At 54.5% G+C, this 14,921-nt stretch overlaps 1 protein-coding gene across 1 annotated transcript in view; it reads right to left on the minus strand.

Annotated features, from left to right (window-relative positions):
* Positions 1–2,001: 2,001 nt before the first annotated feature.
* Positions 2,002–14,921, minus strand: part of Clptm1 (CLPTM1 regulator of GABA type A receptor forward trafficking) — a 28,441-nt gene continuing 15,521 nt past the window's right edge. Inside the window, exons 3-14 of the mRNA XM_036182741.1 lie at positions 12,256–12,379; positions 11,495–11,653; positions 9,638–9,755; positions 7,841–7,926; positions 7,097–7,217; positions 6,443–6,687; positions 5,848–5,941; positions 4,327–4,517; positions 3,971–4,066; positions 3,566–3,701; positions 2,820–2,987; positions 2,002–2,719 (exon numbers count right to left, since the gene is read on the minus strand). Of these exons, the coding sequence (XP_036038634.1) occupies positions 2,448–2,719; positions 2,820–2,987; positions 3,566–3,701; positions 3,971–4,066; positions 4,327–4,517; positions 5,848–5,941; positions 6,443–6,687; positions 7,097–7,217; positions 7,841–7,926; positions 9,638–9,755; positions 11,495–11,653; positions 12,256–12,379 (1,810 nt within the window). The 3' untranslated portion in view covers positions 2,002–2,447. The remainder of the gene's footprint in view (positions 2,720–2,819; positions 2,988–3,565; positions 3,702–3,970; positions 4,067–4,326; positions 4,518–5,847; positions 5,942–6,442; positions 6,688–7,096; positions 7,218–7,840; positions 7,927–9,637; positions 9,756–11,494; positions 11,654–12,255; positions 12,380–14,921) is intronic.

Here is a 14,921-nt window from a genome sequence, read left to right on the forward strand (position 1 = left end):
CAGTTATATGACTCCAGGCAACTTATTTCCCGACTCTGGACTTGAGTTTCCCCAAACAGGATGTTGTGAGGGTTCACTAAGGACATAGTACAGTTGACCCTTGTCACAGCTCTTCCATGTGCCTGCACCATTCAAACCTCTAACTCCTTGTCGGGCTACATAGACCAGGCTAGCCTCTGCCTCCTGAGTGCTGAGATTAAAGGCGTGTGCCCCCCGTGCCCGGCTGTAACAACTGTGAATTTCTCATCTGGAGGTACAGATAAACACCAGCACAAACTTCAAATGGTTGTTGTGAACATGAAAACATCATTACATAATGGAACAGCGCTGGGTGCTGTTATCGAGGCTGAAGACAGCACAAGGAGCACGCACGGTGTTTCCTTTTTTCATTGTTTCAGTGTCAGGTAGCCCAGGCTGGTCTGACTCCATTCACAGTCAGTGAGGAGGACCTTGAACTCCTGATCCTACTGCCTCCACCTCCCAAGTGCTAGGATGACAGGTGTGTGCCACCATGCTAAGTTTTGTAGCCCAGGCTGGCCAAGAACTTCAAATCTGCCTGCATTGGCCTCTCAAAATGAAGTAAGGCCATTGTGCACAAGTTTCTAGGGTTCTGGGCAGATTGTGGGCTTCACAAAGCTGCTCTGGGATGATGTTGGTCCCTACTATGTATACCAGAATTGTCCTATGCTGTCTCTGCCGAGAGGGCTTGGGAGCTATTGACGGAATATTATATACCCACTCATCACCCCAGTAAGTGCTCTGGATATGTTCAGATGTCTGTGAAAGCAAATGGACATGGCAGTCATCAAGACAACCCTAGCCATGTCCTTACAAGTAAGTCTTGGTCCATTGAAGGAACAGTCACCTTGCCATGATATACCAGTGGCAGAGCTATCACAAGAACCTCAGACTTGAGAGTGAGAGGTGTCCTGGAAGAAACACCAATGCATCCTGGGGGTACTGGGGGACTTGGGTCCAGAAAAGGGGAGGCTGTGGGGACATGCAGAAACCCCCAAGATCTCACTACTAGGAGTCTTGTATTCTTCTGAGGAGACTGGGGAGCCACAGCAGGTGGAGTAGAATAGGAGCCTAGCAAGCAGAATGGGCACAACACCCACACTGCCCTGAGAGAAAGGACCCGACTTCCCTGCTTCACTCCACAGGGTAGGGAAGCAGGTAGAACCTGAAGGAACCTTGGGTTATCCTTAGTCCAGGGCCTCCTTGCAGCATGGACAACTGTCCAGTGTCTAGAAGATACAGTAAACACTCCAGTGGCTGCCACTTCTCTGGAGGAGGTAAACAGACCCAGCTCCAGGTACTGACAGCTCAGCTGGGTCCTTGAAGCCAACACTGTTTAGGAACACTGCAGTGGCACCCAAGAATGCACCGTCCCGTTGAAGCCCAGAAGGTGAACTGGTACAAGCCCCATTCAGGTGTTCCCAGTTACGAGTGTTGATGGCGATTGTCCCTCTTGGCAGTGGCCTCTATCAGCCAGCAGCAGCCTTATGGGAGTCTAAGGTGGAAGAAATCCCCTTGCAGGGCAGCCCCATGTGTTTGAGCCCGAGTGTCACGGGTGTGTGTGTGTGTGTGTGTGTGTGTGTGTGTGTGTGTGTGTGTGTGTGTGTGTGTGTAGACAACACTACACTCGGTTCCTCCCTCCTTTCTGCCTTGTGTGTGTTCTGGTGATCAGTTTAGACTGTGTGGCCTTGTGGCACAATGCAAACCCAGGTTGTCAGGGTTGCGCAGCAAATGCCTTCACCTTTAAGACAGGGCCGCTTGCAGCCCAGGTTAGTTTTGACTTATGAGCAGGGAACCACCGTGACTGGTTTATGCAGTACTGGGGATTAAACCCAGGGCATTGCTCATTCGAGGCAAGCAGTGTTTAAAATGCTAAGCAACAACCCATTCCCTGTCCTTTACCTCCAGGTCTCCCTCCCAGACCTGAGCCAGACCTGAGCCAGCTGCCCGTTCCAGGCAAGGAAGGCAGAGGAGGTGCTGTGGTTGAGCTTAAGTTAAACACCCATATGAATTTATTAAATCCAGACTGTGTTAAAGGGTGGCGGTCTGGGAGCGGGGTGGTCAGGGGATGAGGGACAAGATGATGGAGGACCACAGGCATCCCTCAGAGGAGCCCTGGCCCATTCCCCGCTTGGCCCACCCTCGGCGCCATATTGGCTTCACCATGATTCCCGATGGTGCTGGGCTGGCAGGGCGAGATGTCTGCAAACACACAGGAACAGACGGACAGACAAGACGACCGATGGTGCCTCCACATACATACAGCCAGCCCTGGCCTGCCTGGCCCCATCTCACACACTGGGCCCTGGCCCTAGGGGGCCTCCTGCCGCCCCAGCCCGAACTGTCCAGGAAGAGGGCGACAGGGAAGGGAGGTGAGGGGCCGGGGATGGGTGGTGGTGACCAGGAGCAGATGAGGAGGACCCGAGTAGCTAATCCTTTTTCTTGTCCTCTGCTGGCTTTGGAGGGGCTTCCTGGGGCTGGCTGACAGTGCAGGCCCCAGGAGTGGCTTTTGGGACTGTGGAGGCATCCTCTTGGGTGGCAGCCGTGCTGGACGCAGGTGTGAGAGCCCCTGCTGCAGTGGGCGCCTGGGCCCTAGATGCCCCTGCTGAGACATCCTCTCCACTCATACCGAACTCGTTCACACGGGTGGGGTCGACGCGGTAGATCCACCGTTGGTAGAGGTAGATGAAGAAAACCACATCTGGGGGAAGGGACTGTTGTGAGGACATGGCCCACCCACTGGAGAATGAGGCTCCTTCCTGCCCACTGCATCCCATGTCCCTGCATCCCCTGGGCCTCACCGTCCCGCAGGCAGCCAATCCGATACATGACAGGCATCTTGATGACAAAGGCGAACAAGTCATCAATGAAGGTGTTGAGGGCCTTGTAGGTGAGCATCCGCCATGGCAAGTGAGCCACAGACTTGAGCTTGTAGTTGATGAAGAGCTGGGGTGTCATGGTGATGAAACCTGAGGGAAGACAGGACTTCACCAGTCACCCCAGCTCACTCTGCCCCTCCAGCACAGCCTACCCCAGGCCTTGCGCTTGCTAGGCGAGCGCTCTACACTGAGCTCAATCCCACCCCGGCGTTTTCTTGCCAACAATTTTTGTTTTGTTTTGTTTTTTGAGACAGGGGCTTAGGCTATAGCCAGGAAGCCTTGACTTCAGAGAGTCTTCTACCTCAGCTCCCCAGGTTTAAGAGTGTCTAGGTGAGTCATCACACTCAGATCCTGTGTGGTCCCTCCTGGGGCCTCTAGGGACTCAGCCCCACCTAGGTGTACCCTTTCTTGTCTGCATTCCTCACTGTGAGTGCCTGGCTTCTCTTTGCAGTCTGGGGTCCCCGCAACACACACACTCCTCTCTCTGACCAGGGCAGAAGCCTCCTTAGGGCCTCCTACCCCATGCCTGCCCACACTGGACGGGCACTCCAGTGGCTCAAGTGGCTGTGCCTCCCTACTGGCCAGAGCCCCGGGCCAGAGCTGGCTGCAGTGCTCACTGTGGCACGAGAACAGGGGCCCTCGTGGCAGGGGAGAGGTGGCCTGCTCACCGAAGGTCAGCAGGAAGCCGTAGAGCATGCTGAGCACCCACGAGTACCAGCCCTTGTGCTCCAGGTACAGGAGGCTGTAGACGGCATAGCAGCCCAGCAGCGGGAAGAGGATCCACGACAGGTACCGGAACGCCATCTGTGGGGGCCACAGGACGGGCTGGGGCTGGCTCTGTAGGCCCTTGTCCTCATCCACCCACACCTGGTCCAGCAGGCTGGGCCAGGGGAATTTCCAGGTGGCTCTGGGAACTCTGGACTTGGCCAGGAGGTAGATGTGGCAGGCGGGGAACACAGGGCAAAGTGATACAGGCCTGGCAGTGACACCAGTAGGCAGGACCGATGGATGGCCCAGCCTCTCTCCTGAGTGTGGGTGCTTGGTGACCAACCCAGGGTCATGGGGTCACTCACATCATCATATACTTTGGTCGAAGACTCAATGTAGGTGGACTTGTCTTTGAAGGTTGGGCAGGGGAAGATTCCTGCCACTCTGTGCTCCCGGTCCAGCTGGAACGGGGAAGAAGGTCAAGGTCAGCTGGGACCTGGCTCCTGCCCTTCCCTAGCCAGAAATGGCCCCTGCCCTTCCTTACTCTTCCCAGTTCCCCTGCCCTAATATGACCCCAAAAAAATCCCCTGTTGCGAAAATCCCCTAGGTCCTGGGAGCCAGGCAGGCGTCGGGAAACCCCTAGAGACCTAGGCAGGGCCTGGCTGGGCAGGCGACCCCTTCCCACCCTACAAGTCACACAGCAATACAGTGCCCGACTCACCCGGACATCCATGACCTTGGTAATCTTCCAGAGGTCGATGAGGACCCCAATGAAGACGCTGACCTGCACCACGAAGTTGGTCTCGTTGTCTAGTATGTAGAGAAGAACCACAAAGGACTGGAAAACGCCAAAGAACACGGAGCGCACTGACAGGCCCTCCAGGGACTGACGGCTGTTCCAGAACTGGATGTCTGCAGAGGGTGTGGGCACAGGTGGTCAGCAACCAAAGCACAAGGCACACAGGACCTTCTCCATGTCACATGGGACAGAAACACCCTGCACTGTGGGTTGGTCCCTTCTTTTCTAGTGAGGACACTAAGGTGCGAAGGGTACAAGGCTAGCAACCCTGAGGTGTCCAGCCTTGCATGGTAGAACCTGGGCGGTCACCAGGTCAGTAACACGCAATGCCACCCTATCTCCCCTGGACAGGAAGATCCAGGGTACGTGCTTGGGGACCTTCTCTTCTGGCCTCCCACTCCAATTGTGGGCTATCCTTGGGGCATGGACAAATCCTGGTTTCTGGTCTCCATGTGGACACTTGGGGAACCCGAGTTGACAACATCCCTGTATATTTCCTGATCTCCCTGGCGTCCGGTTTCTAGAGGTCAAACTAGACCACAGGCACACAGGCCCCCTGGCATTTGTGACACAGGAGCATGGACCCTGGCCCACATGCCCAAACCTGGGGCTTAGCACAGCCCACTCACAAGGTCATCCATCCCCCAAATGGTGGGGAAGGGTCTGGAGGCCAAGTGGAGAGAACCCCTTCTTGGATCGGGGGGCACCTGGCACAGGGGCAAAGCCAAGCTCATGCCTGCTGTCATGACATGTGGCAGCACCTGCCCCTCACTCCTCTCGGGCAATGCTCTGTCAGTTTTGTTGTCTGGGGTTTGCTCTGTGGTGCTGGGGACAGAGCTAGCAGAGCACGGGGAAGCTCCCATGTAAGGCCTTCAGGAGAGGCCACACTGAGAAGCCTCCAGTTTGTCCACCATATTCCTCTGGATGGCAGCTTCCATTGTGCAGTGTCAGCATGATAGAGGTGCCCATCACTCCTGCCAATTCCAGGAGCTTCAGGGTACCTGCCACCCCCACACCGTGGGCCACAGGCCAGGAGGCTGACAGAGCAACTAGAACGGCTGTTCTAACAGAGCTGTGAGTTGCAGGCCAGCAGCAGCTTCATTCACTAAGCCTCTTTCTCCTCACCTGGAGGTGAACACAGTGATGGGCTGTTCCAGAGCTGGGTGGCTCCATGTTGGGGCCTCCCTGAGAGGCAGGGTACTGGGAGCAGCCCCGGGGCTTCCCTGTCTCTGGGCTTTGGAGTTCCCCGCCCTGCTTCCTGGTGTTACCACCCTGGCCCTGGCCCAGCAGCAGGCCCAGCCCCTCCCTCAGCTCTGTGCCTGGTCACTACCCCTCTCCAGCTGCGAGGCCTCTGGAGTGCAGGTGAGAGACCCCAGGCAGGGAGGAAACAGGAAGCAGACACTGCCTCTGCCAGGTGCCTTGATAGCCCGGCCCCATGCCTACCATTTTTGAAAGCCAGGAACTCAAAGACACTGTGGACGATGGAGACGATGATGGTGAGTGCCAGCAGATACGGGCTGGTCTCCAGCAGGGCCACCTGGGGAGGGGAGCTTATGAGCATTGCCCTGTCCTTGCTGTGGCATCTCGCTTCCAAGAACCATTCCCCACATGTCCCTTGGGGTCCCAGGCAGGACCTCTATAGACCTGCTCTAGGGCCACCAGAGACAGCGTTAAGGGCAAGAGGAAAGCAGGCCAGGGGAGGGCACTGGAGAGTGAGCTAACACTGGAGACAGAGATGGTGAGGTACGAGGGAGGAACAGGGAAGAACAGTGCGGAATGGCGTCCGCCTGTGGCCCAGCCCAGACAAGACAAGCCCAGCCCCAGAACACACGAGATGATGATAGAGGAGACACGAAGGGACTGAAAGGACACTGGGAGAAAGCAGAGGACTGAAGTCAGGGAGCCAGGTCACCAGGGTTGGGGGCCCACTTCCTGCCCACTGCTTGGAGGGGGGAGCCCAGGCAGTTGTGAAACCAGGTCTGGGGGAGCACTGGGTGGGAGTCTCCACTTCCCCTTGGCCCATGGCCACCCCACACACCTTCACTGAATCCTGTTCCTCGTCCGATTGTTCATACAGCTCATCACCTAAGAAGTTCCAAGGTGACTTGGTACTCTGTGCGGCATAGAGTTGCCAGCGCCACAGTGAAAGCGGGCAGAAAGAGACACGCAGTGGAAGGCTGGCCAGGCTCTCATTGATGGGGTAGTAGTCCTTCTGCAGGTTCCAGTAGTCATTGAAGTAGATGATGGGGTAGTAGTCGCCGCTCACGGCATCGAACTTCACATCTGTGGACACACAGGGTGGGTACTGCTCAGCCTGGCTGAGACACCATATAGCGTTTCTTGACTGCACCACTCACGAGGAGCAAAAGGCTCCTGAATCTCATGGAAAAAACGCAGTGGCAAAGGGTGTGGCCCTGAATGAAGGCCACTAAAGCTGTCTCTAGTACAGCTTACACTGGTGGCCATGTACCCCCAGCTCTACAGAGCGTGGTGAGAAACCAGGTGTGCACTGACACTCAGGGATAGGTCTGCAGCCTAACTCCCACCCACGGTGGCCAGGCCTTGGCTCATGAGGGCCGTGGGAGAGAGAGAACAGAGGCACAGTGCATCAGGAGAGTATACAACTACAAGGGTCTCAGATGGGGCCGGGGGAAGATAAGGCCACAGGCCTTGAGCTTTTGGCTGGGCTTACATTGGTCCAGCGGGGGTGGCACGCTGCCCTTCACCCATGGTGTGTGGTCATCCACAATGTTGATGGTGATGTTGGGGTGCCAATGTGAGATCACTTCCACAGGGCCATAGTCCTCAGCCCTCTGTGGGGAGACAGGAAATGTGGGGCTCAGGCAGGCGGCAGCCCCATAGCTGCCCTCCCAGGACAATGGGGCAGAAGAGCAGCCACCACAGCCACGGCTGGGAGGCTCATGAGATTGCCCATCACCTGACAGCAGACTGAGATCCACCCATCCTCCACCTTCTCACCAGAAGGCAGGAGATAGGTAGGCTGGTCATGTGCAGGAAAGCCCCCAGCCTAGAGAAAGCACCTTTGCCCCCCTTCTCATTGTGTGGCCCTACTCCACTCTGAAACCACGCCTCCTGCCCAAAACCATGGGGAAAGAAAGGTGAGCTCAGGTGCCTTCCAAGAAATGCCCTGGTTTGCTCAGCCCTCTATCTCCAGTGCCTGCTCTGTGCCAGCCACAGTGTCAATCTAGCCTCTCCATCTGCTGCCACTATAACTTGGAGCAAGGGTTCCTGTCTGAGACGGACTCCTGGCCAGATGCACCCCCTGTGCTAACCTTGTCTACAGTCTCCTGCTGTGCACCTGCCACATCCCTGGACTCCTTCCAGGGAAGGGCACAGAGGTGGCAGCCTCCTGGCCTAACCAAGGCTTGTTTGCAACTAGGTGACACCATGAGCCCCACCAGCCCCCTCTGCTTACCTTGATCATTTCGGGGTCAGCTTCTGTCTCTCCTGTTAGTAGGTTCTTGGTTTTCTGAAATCGCCTACGCTTGTATTTGTTGATCACTGTAGGCAGAGGAAGGTGGGTGAAGCCTGTGAATACTTAAGAGCCTGGATGCCAGAATGCTGTCCCATGGCAGCTGTGTCCTGGCTTCCTGCTACTGAAGACATCACTTGAGTAGCCCCAGCCACCCCCTAAATCTTGGGAACTACTACCCAACCTTTACAGAAAAGGACCACTTACAGTCACCTAGGCACAAAACAGAGCTTCCCTTCTCCAAAACTTGCCTGGTCGCCTCCTAGGCCAGCAGGGACACCTATCTGCTGGGACCCCACACCAGGCCATTTAGCCCTTCCTCAAGGCCCCTCCTGAACTGCAGTGCCACCTGTTTCTCTGAACAGCATTTCACTCTGCAATCAAGGCTGGCCTTAAGCTTGAACCACCACGCTGGCTCTGTCCTCTTCAAGGAGGCTCTGCAGTCCCTCTCCTGGACGGTGTAACTCCTCACAGCTCTCCATCTCTCTTTCTCTCTCTCTCTCTCTCTCTCTCTCTCTCTCTCTCTCTCTCTCTCACACACACACACACACACACACACACACACACACACACACACACACACCTGTCTCCTAGTTCACTCGTGTTCAGTGCCCTGGAAAGGCCACTGAGTACATGGCTACACATGGAGGAGTCAGAGAAGCATTCCAAAGAAGGCCTGGGGCCAGTGGGTAAGAAGCAAGCCTGAGAACTCTGACACTGTGAATCCCCAGCCACAAGTGGACTCACTTCCTCTTGCTAAGGTCAGGCAACCAGGGTTCCCGCCACCTTGCCCGAAATAAGAGCAAAGGGCTGACCACGCCCTCCCAACTTGGATGCCGCCAGCTCTGATTTATCTGAGAAGGAAAACTGGTGCCTTGCTGGACCTCGTGGTGCAAGCCAGTAATCCTAGTAGTTAATGGCTGGGAGGATCAGAGTAAGTCCAAGGCCAGCCCAAGCAGCTTAGTGAGACCTTCTCAAAATAAAAACCGCCTTTAATCTCAACATTCAAGAGGCAGAGGCAGGCAGAACTCTGTGAAGTTTAAGGTCAGCCTGGTGAGTTACAGGACAGCCAGCCAGGAAAACACAGAGACTCGGTCTCAAAGAATAATAACAGAAAACCAACAATTAACAAACAATTAAAACAATGATAAAATGGGCTTAAGATTGTCAGGGGTAGAATCCCCCAGTGAGGGGCTAGGGTGTGGCTCAGTGGTAGAGCCCCTGCCTAGAATCCCCCAGTGAGGGGCTGGGATGTGGCTCAATGGTAGAGCCCCTGACTAGAATCCCCCAGTGAGGGGCTGGGGTGTGGCTCAATGGTAGAGCCCCTGCCTAGAATCCCCCAGTGAGGGGCTGGGATGTGGCTCAGTGGTAGAGCCCCTGCCTAGCATCCCCCAGCGAGGGCCACTGTCACCTTCTTTCAGCAGTCCCATGCCCGACCTGCCCTTTCTTACTGTTTGCCTTCACTGAGGCAGTCTTGCTAAGAAGCCTAGGCTGGCTTCAAACTCAGCACTCTGCCTCAGCCCCTCAACTCCCTAGCTATGTTCCAGGCCTGCATCACACCTGGATTCACCTGCTCTCACAACAGGTTCCTGAGTGTCCCAGAGCCACTAACAGACGAGTGGGGCCAGTACTGTCTCATCAATGCCAATCCTCAGAGCATAGCGTTCACCCTACAGAACCGAGACTTTGCGTGTCACATTCCAGCCAGCGTCCACCAGGATCAGAAGGGAAACAACTTACTCCTGGACATGTGGACAGTAGCGAGCCGACGGTACAGGGCCTTCTGCCGGGGGTCTGGGTGGAAGCCACTCTTGGTGAAGTAGACATGGATATAGATGGAGCCATTCTGTTGTACACTCTGCAAAAGAAGGTAGCCAGTGGGTGAGAAACAGAAAATGCCAAGGCTGCTCATCACCTGCCTACAGCAGCTGCCACTTACTTCTGACTCTCCAGTAATATATTTCCCGAGGACTCAGGGCATAGAGTGCAGCTAACTGGTCCTGCCCCAAATGCTGGAGCAAGACAAACTGAAGGTCGGGTCCCAGCTGGACTGAACACTGAGAGCTGGCCCTGGCTTCCGTAAGCTCAGGCTTCCTTCACAGGACTCAGTGCCTCAGCTGTGGGATGCAGGCCATCCTGGCACTGCAGCTAGGCCTGCCCAGAGCACCCAGTCGAGGAACTTGCCCCTGGCTAGCCCTGCTCGAGCGCACCACCAAGCCATCTTGACACTCTGCCCCTGCACCGTGACAGGACCCTACCATGATCCTGCTTTGCTGATGAAACAGGCTGCAAGGGAGTCCCCAGGACTAGCTCACTGGTTCCCCCATCCTTTTCTGAACCTCAAGAAAGGGCCTGACCTTGAAAGTATAGCCAGTATTATCACTGGGGTCACAGAGACTGTGTCTGCTCAGTTCCAGCCACTCAGATGGGTGCGGCATCTCTCTTCCCCTATTCCCAAGCCTACTGGGCACAAAGGACAGGAGCTCTGCCATCCCGTGAGTTCCAGTTCTGCCTAGACAACTCAGCGTGCCCTTATCTCAACATGTAAAGTAAAAGAGGGGGGGTTGGGGATTTAGCTCAGTGGTAGAGCACTTGTCTAGCAAGCACAAGGCCCTGGGTTTGCTCCTCAGCTCTGAGAGGAAAAAAAAAAAAAAAAAAAAAAAAATGGGAGGCTGAGGTCAGGTAAGACAGCATATTCTTATAATCCATGTAGCTGGGATGTTGAGGCAGGAAGTTTAAGAGTTCAAAACCAGCTTCTGCTACACAGCAAGACTAGCTTGAACTACTCATGTAGTAGTTCAAAAATTAAAACCCACAGGCAGGGGACCTAGCTCACCTCTACAGTACTTACACGGTGTGTAAGACAGATGCTCTGGGCTCAACTGCCAACGATGAAGAAAGTTGCTGAATGTGTGTGTGCCTAGTCCTCTGCTAGACGGTGGTGGGACAGAGATTGTTAACTCAGTCTCACCCTCCTAGGTTTCAAGGCTTTGCAAGAAAGACCTATGCCAGACAGAAGACCCAGCCTGCCTAGCCTGAACTACAGAAGCCCAACAGGCTGTGAGACTGGAGAACATATTTAAACAAGCTAAGGAAGGCTTCCTGGAGGAGGCAGGCAACTAGATTCAGAGTCAGGGAGCCAAGCGAATCTCACACTAGCTGCTGACCTTGGGAAAGCCACCAAACCAAGCTACAGCTAACCCCAGTTTTGCCTATCACACAGACAGCAGACAACGGCAGTTACATGAGACAGTAACAGCTGCATTTTGTTCTGAGACAGGTCTTCCCATAATTCCCAGCCTGGTCTTGAACTCATGATAAATCTTCTGCCTCAGCTGTCCATGTTTCTGGGACTACAGGGGAGTGCTACCACCCCCAGCTGTAACTTCTCAATTTATGGGGGTACAGGGGGCCCTGGCACGGCAAATGTCCCATCATTATTTATTTGTATAACTTTGAAGCTATGCTGTTGGGCACCACTGTGCCGAGCAGGCCCTCAGGGACGGTTACTGATGGCTGGCTGGCTAAAGCTGGGATCACACACCACACTGGAGGTGGCTTTGGACCCAAGACAGGATGGGGTGGGGGTGGGGCTACCTGCGGGATGTCAAGCTCTGCAAAGTGCTCATAGCAGCCATCCGAGTTCTCTCCACTGGTCCAGTCACCGTACACCAGGTCATGCTGCTCCCAGAAGAGCGCCGAGGTGGCGTTGAAGTCTGTGAAATGCTCGTGCTCTGAGATGTACACATGCAGGTTCTGGGGAGAGCGGGGATGTAATGGGTGATGGATCTGCGGGCTGCACGTAGTGGAGACTGGGGAACTCAAGTTCTGCTTTTGTCATATGCTGGCTTGCCCCAGCCCGCCAAAAACAAACTGAAGCACGAGAGGAAGCAGGACCACCTCCTCAGAAGGGGAGGCACACTTGGTGAGCCCTCCCCGCTCGGCCCTCATCAGGATCTACTCTTCGGCATTGGCCTGGCCAACAGAGCCAAAGAGAACATGGACCTCAGAGGGGTTGACAGTGAGGGGTCTGGTGACTGTGCTGTTAGCTCAAGAACCTGGTTGATCCAGTCACCCTGTCACCCACAACCCAAGAGGCCAAACACGTTTCTGGAAGAAAACACGCAGGACCCTGTTGCAACAGGTGCACAACAAGCGGGAACACTGCTCATGAGCTCCCCAGAGTCCTGTTCTCTCAGCGTCTCTTGGGTGGCACGCGTCACCTACGCTGATGGGGTAGAGCATCCAAGTCCCACATGTCCACAGAGCTGAGAGGGCTGAGCCAGGAACTGTCCCGTCCTGCTGCCCTTAACACATCGCTCTCCCAGCCCCTCACGTGACTTCCCACCTAGCATTACCATTAGAGTGTCTTTGGGGAACAGGTTGCGGCTGGCGACACGTGGGGCTCCTCCAGGTCCTGCCTGGTCCTGAGGGGATGGCCCTCGGCGGAACCAGCTGCTGATGGCCCAGATGATGAAGATCCTGAGGAAGGAAACAGCGGCGGTAAGGCCCTATGCCGGCCTGCAGTGCACCAGCCTCCAAACCAGCCCAGCCCTGCTTGCTAAGGTCCGAGGCCGTTGAGAAGGGTGGTGAGGCTAGCGAAGGCAAGGTGCTCTCTGCAACACAGGCTCAAGAAGCCCCATGCAAGGAGGCTACCATCCACACAGGACCATCACCTTGACCCTCCAGGGCATCGTGTCATACACGGGCCATGGGGCTCAGCCACTCAGGCTCAAAGGTGGTACTCTAAGGTAGTCAGCTGCTCTGACCCTTAAGGAAGATCCAAAGATCTAGACTCTTCCCACTGTACTGAAAAAATCTTCAGTGCAATTACTTCCCATCCCAATGGCAGACTACAAAAGCTGCAGGTAGTGGGCTAGCTTTTTTAGCCACAGAAAACCAGTTTTGGCAGTGGTGGATTCCTTTTTGTGGTATTAAGAAATTGAACTAAGGCGTCTCACATGCTAGTCAAGTGCTCTACTGCTAAGCCACATCCCCAACACATCAGCCTTGCACCCAGCCCCTCACTGGGGGATTCTAGGCAGGGGCTCTACCACTGAGCCATACCCCAGCCCCTCACTGGGGGATTCTAGGCAGGGGCTCTACCACTGACCACACCCCAGCCCTCACTGGGGGATTCTAGGCAGGGGCTCCACCACTGAGCCACACCCCAGCCCCTCACTGGTGGGTTCTCAACTTTGGCAGTTAGCTGTATCCTCGGCGATTTTACTATTTTTCATTTGAGCCAGGTTCTTATTAAGGTGTTTGAGCTGGCCTTGAACTAGAGATTTCTTCACCTTGCATCACCTGGCCTGGGCAGTCAGACCTAGTTTGAACAACATTTTCAGACTCACTCTCCCAAGGAAAAGAACCAAAAAGGCTTGATAAAGCTAATTACCAACTGTGGTGCGCACCTGTGATTCGAACACTTGAGAAGTAGAGACAAGAGGAACAGGAGTTCAAAGTCATCCTTGACAACATGGTGAGCTCAAGGCCAGCCAGAGCTATGTGAGATACTGTGTACAATACAAAAACTGCTGTGGAATAATCCTTCTGTATGCTGTGAATATATATTACTCTCATTGGTTAATAAAAAACCAGCTGGGGGCTGGAGAGATGGCTCAGCGGTTAAGAGCATTGGCTGCTCTTCCAGAGGACCAGGTTCAATACCCAGCACCCATATGGCAACTCACAATTGTCTCTAACTCCAGTTCTAGGGGATTCTACACCTTCACACAGACATGAAAGCAAAATACCAATGCACATAAAATAAATAAATAAAAATAAAAAAGCTGGCCGGGTGGTGGTGGCGCTTGCCTGTAATCCCAGCACTCAGAAGGCAGAGACAGGTGGATCTCTGTGAGTTTGAGGCCAGCCTGGTCTACAGAGCTAGTCCAGGACAGCCTCCAAAGCTACAGAGAAACCCTGTCTCGAAAAACCAAAACAAAACAAAAAACAAACAAACAAAAGCCTCTGTGTGTTTATTTGGAATCTGGCGGTTGGGATAGGAAAACTCTGCCTACAAAGAACAACAACAACAAAAAAACCCAACAAAATAAAACACAACGGGTCAGACAGATGGTTGAGGAGCTGCCACAGACTCGCCTATGGCTATGTCTGTGAAGGACTGTCTTCATTATTAACAGATACAAGAGGGCCCACTGTGAGCAGTACCATCCCTAAGCTGGTGATCCTAGGCCATAAGAAAGTTATATCTAAGCATGTGAGTTAGCCAACAAGCAGTGTTCTTCTAGTTTCTGCTCCAGATCCCTGCCCTGACTTCCCTCAATGTAACTGAAGTATAAGCCAAATAAACCTCTTCTACCTTGAGGTGCTTTTATCAGGATATTTTATCTCAGCCACAGAAAAGTAACTAATACCTCTTATAACTCTAGAGCTGAAGGATGTCCTGCTTCAACTCCCAACTGCTCGGACTACAAGTGTACTGCCAACATCCACTCTCGGAGAGACTCAACCTTCTGTGAGCTTTGAAGTGGGCTGTGAAGAACCTGCACCTTCACCAAGTTGGAATGGCGTTACACTAATGAGCCCAGCACCCACACCATGAATGCTCTCCCCATGTTAGCTGCTCCAAGAGAGAAAGGCATGTGCTGCTCTCAGGGTGGAGCTCAGTGACAGAGGCTGTCCTGGTGTGCAAGGCCTTGGCCTTCAAACCCAGTGCTGCAAAAAACAAAAACCACTACACGGAAAAGTACTGTGAGTGAACGCTTGGTGGGTTGCTGTCTCCCAGCTGAGCCCCATTAGGGCAGGACTGGGCACAGGGACTTGCCTCTGCCTGCCGAAGCCAAGGAGCCCTAGAGTCCGGGGTCTCAGGGGCTGCAGCCCAGCTGAGCCACCTGCTCCCTGGTGCACAAAACTGACAAAGGTCTGGAACCAGTGCTCTCTGGGGACCCCTGCCACCTCCATGAGAAGCTCTCGCTTCAGTAACTACTCCGAAGGAGAGTTCGGGAGCAGCACGGCCCGCTCAGAGTCTGTGGGTTCTCAGCCCTCTATCCTTCTGTCC

The sequence above is a fragment of the Onychomys torridus genome, chromosome 1 (assembly GCF_903995425.1).
Source record: "Onychomys torridus chromosome 1, mOncTor1.1, whole genome shotgun sequence".
NCBI classification, from domain to species: domain Eukaryota; kingdom Metazoa; phylum Chordata; class Mammalia; order Rodentia; family Cricetidae; genus Onychomys; species Onychomys torridus.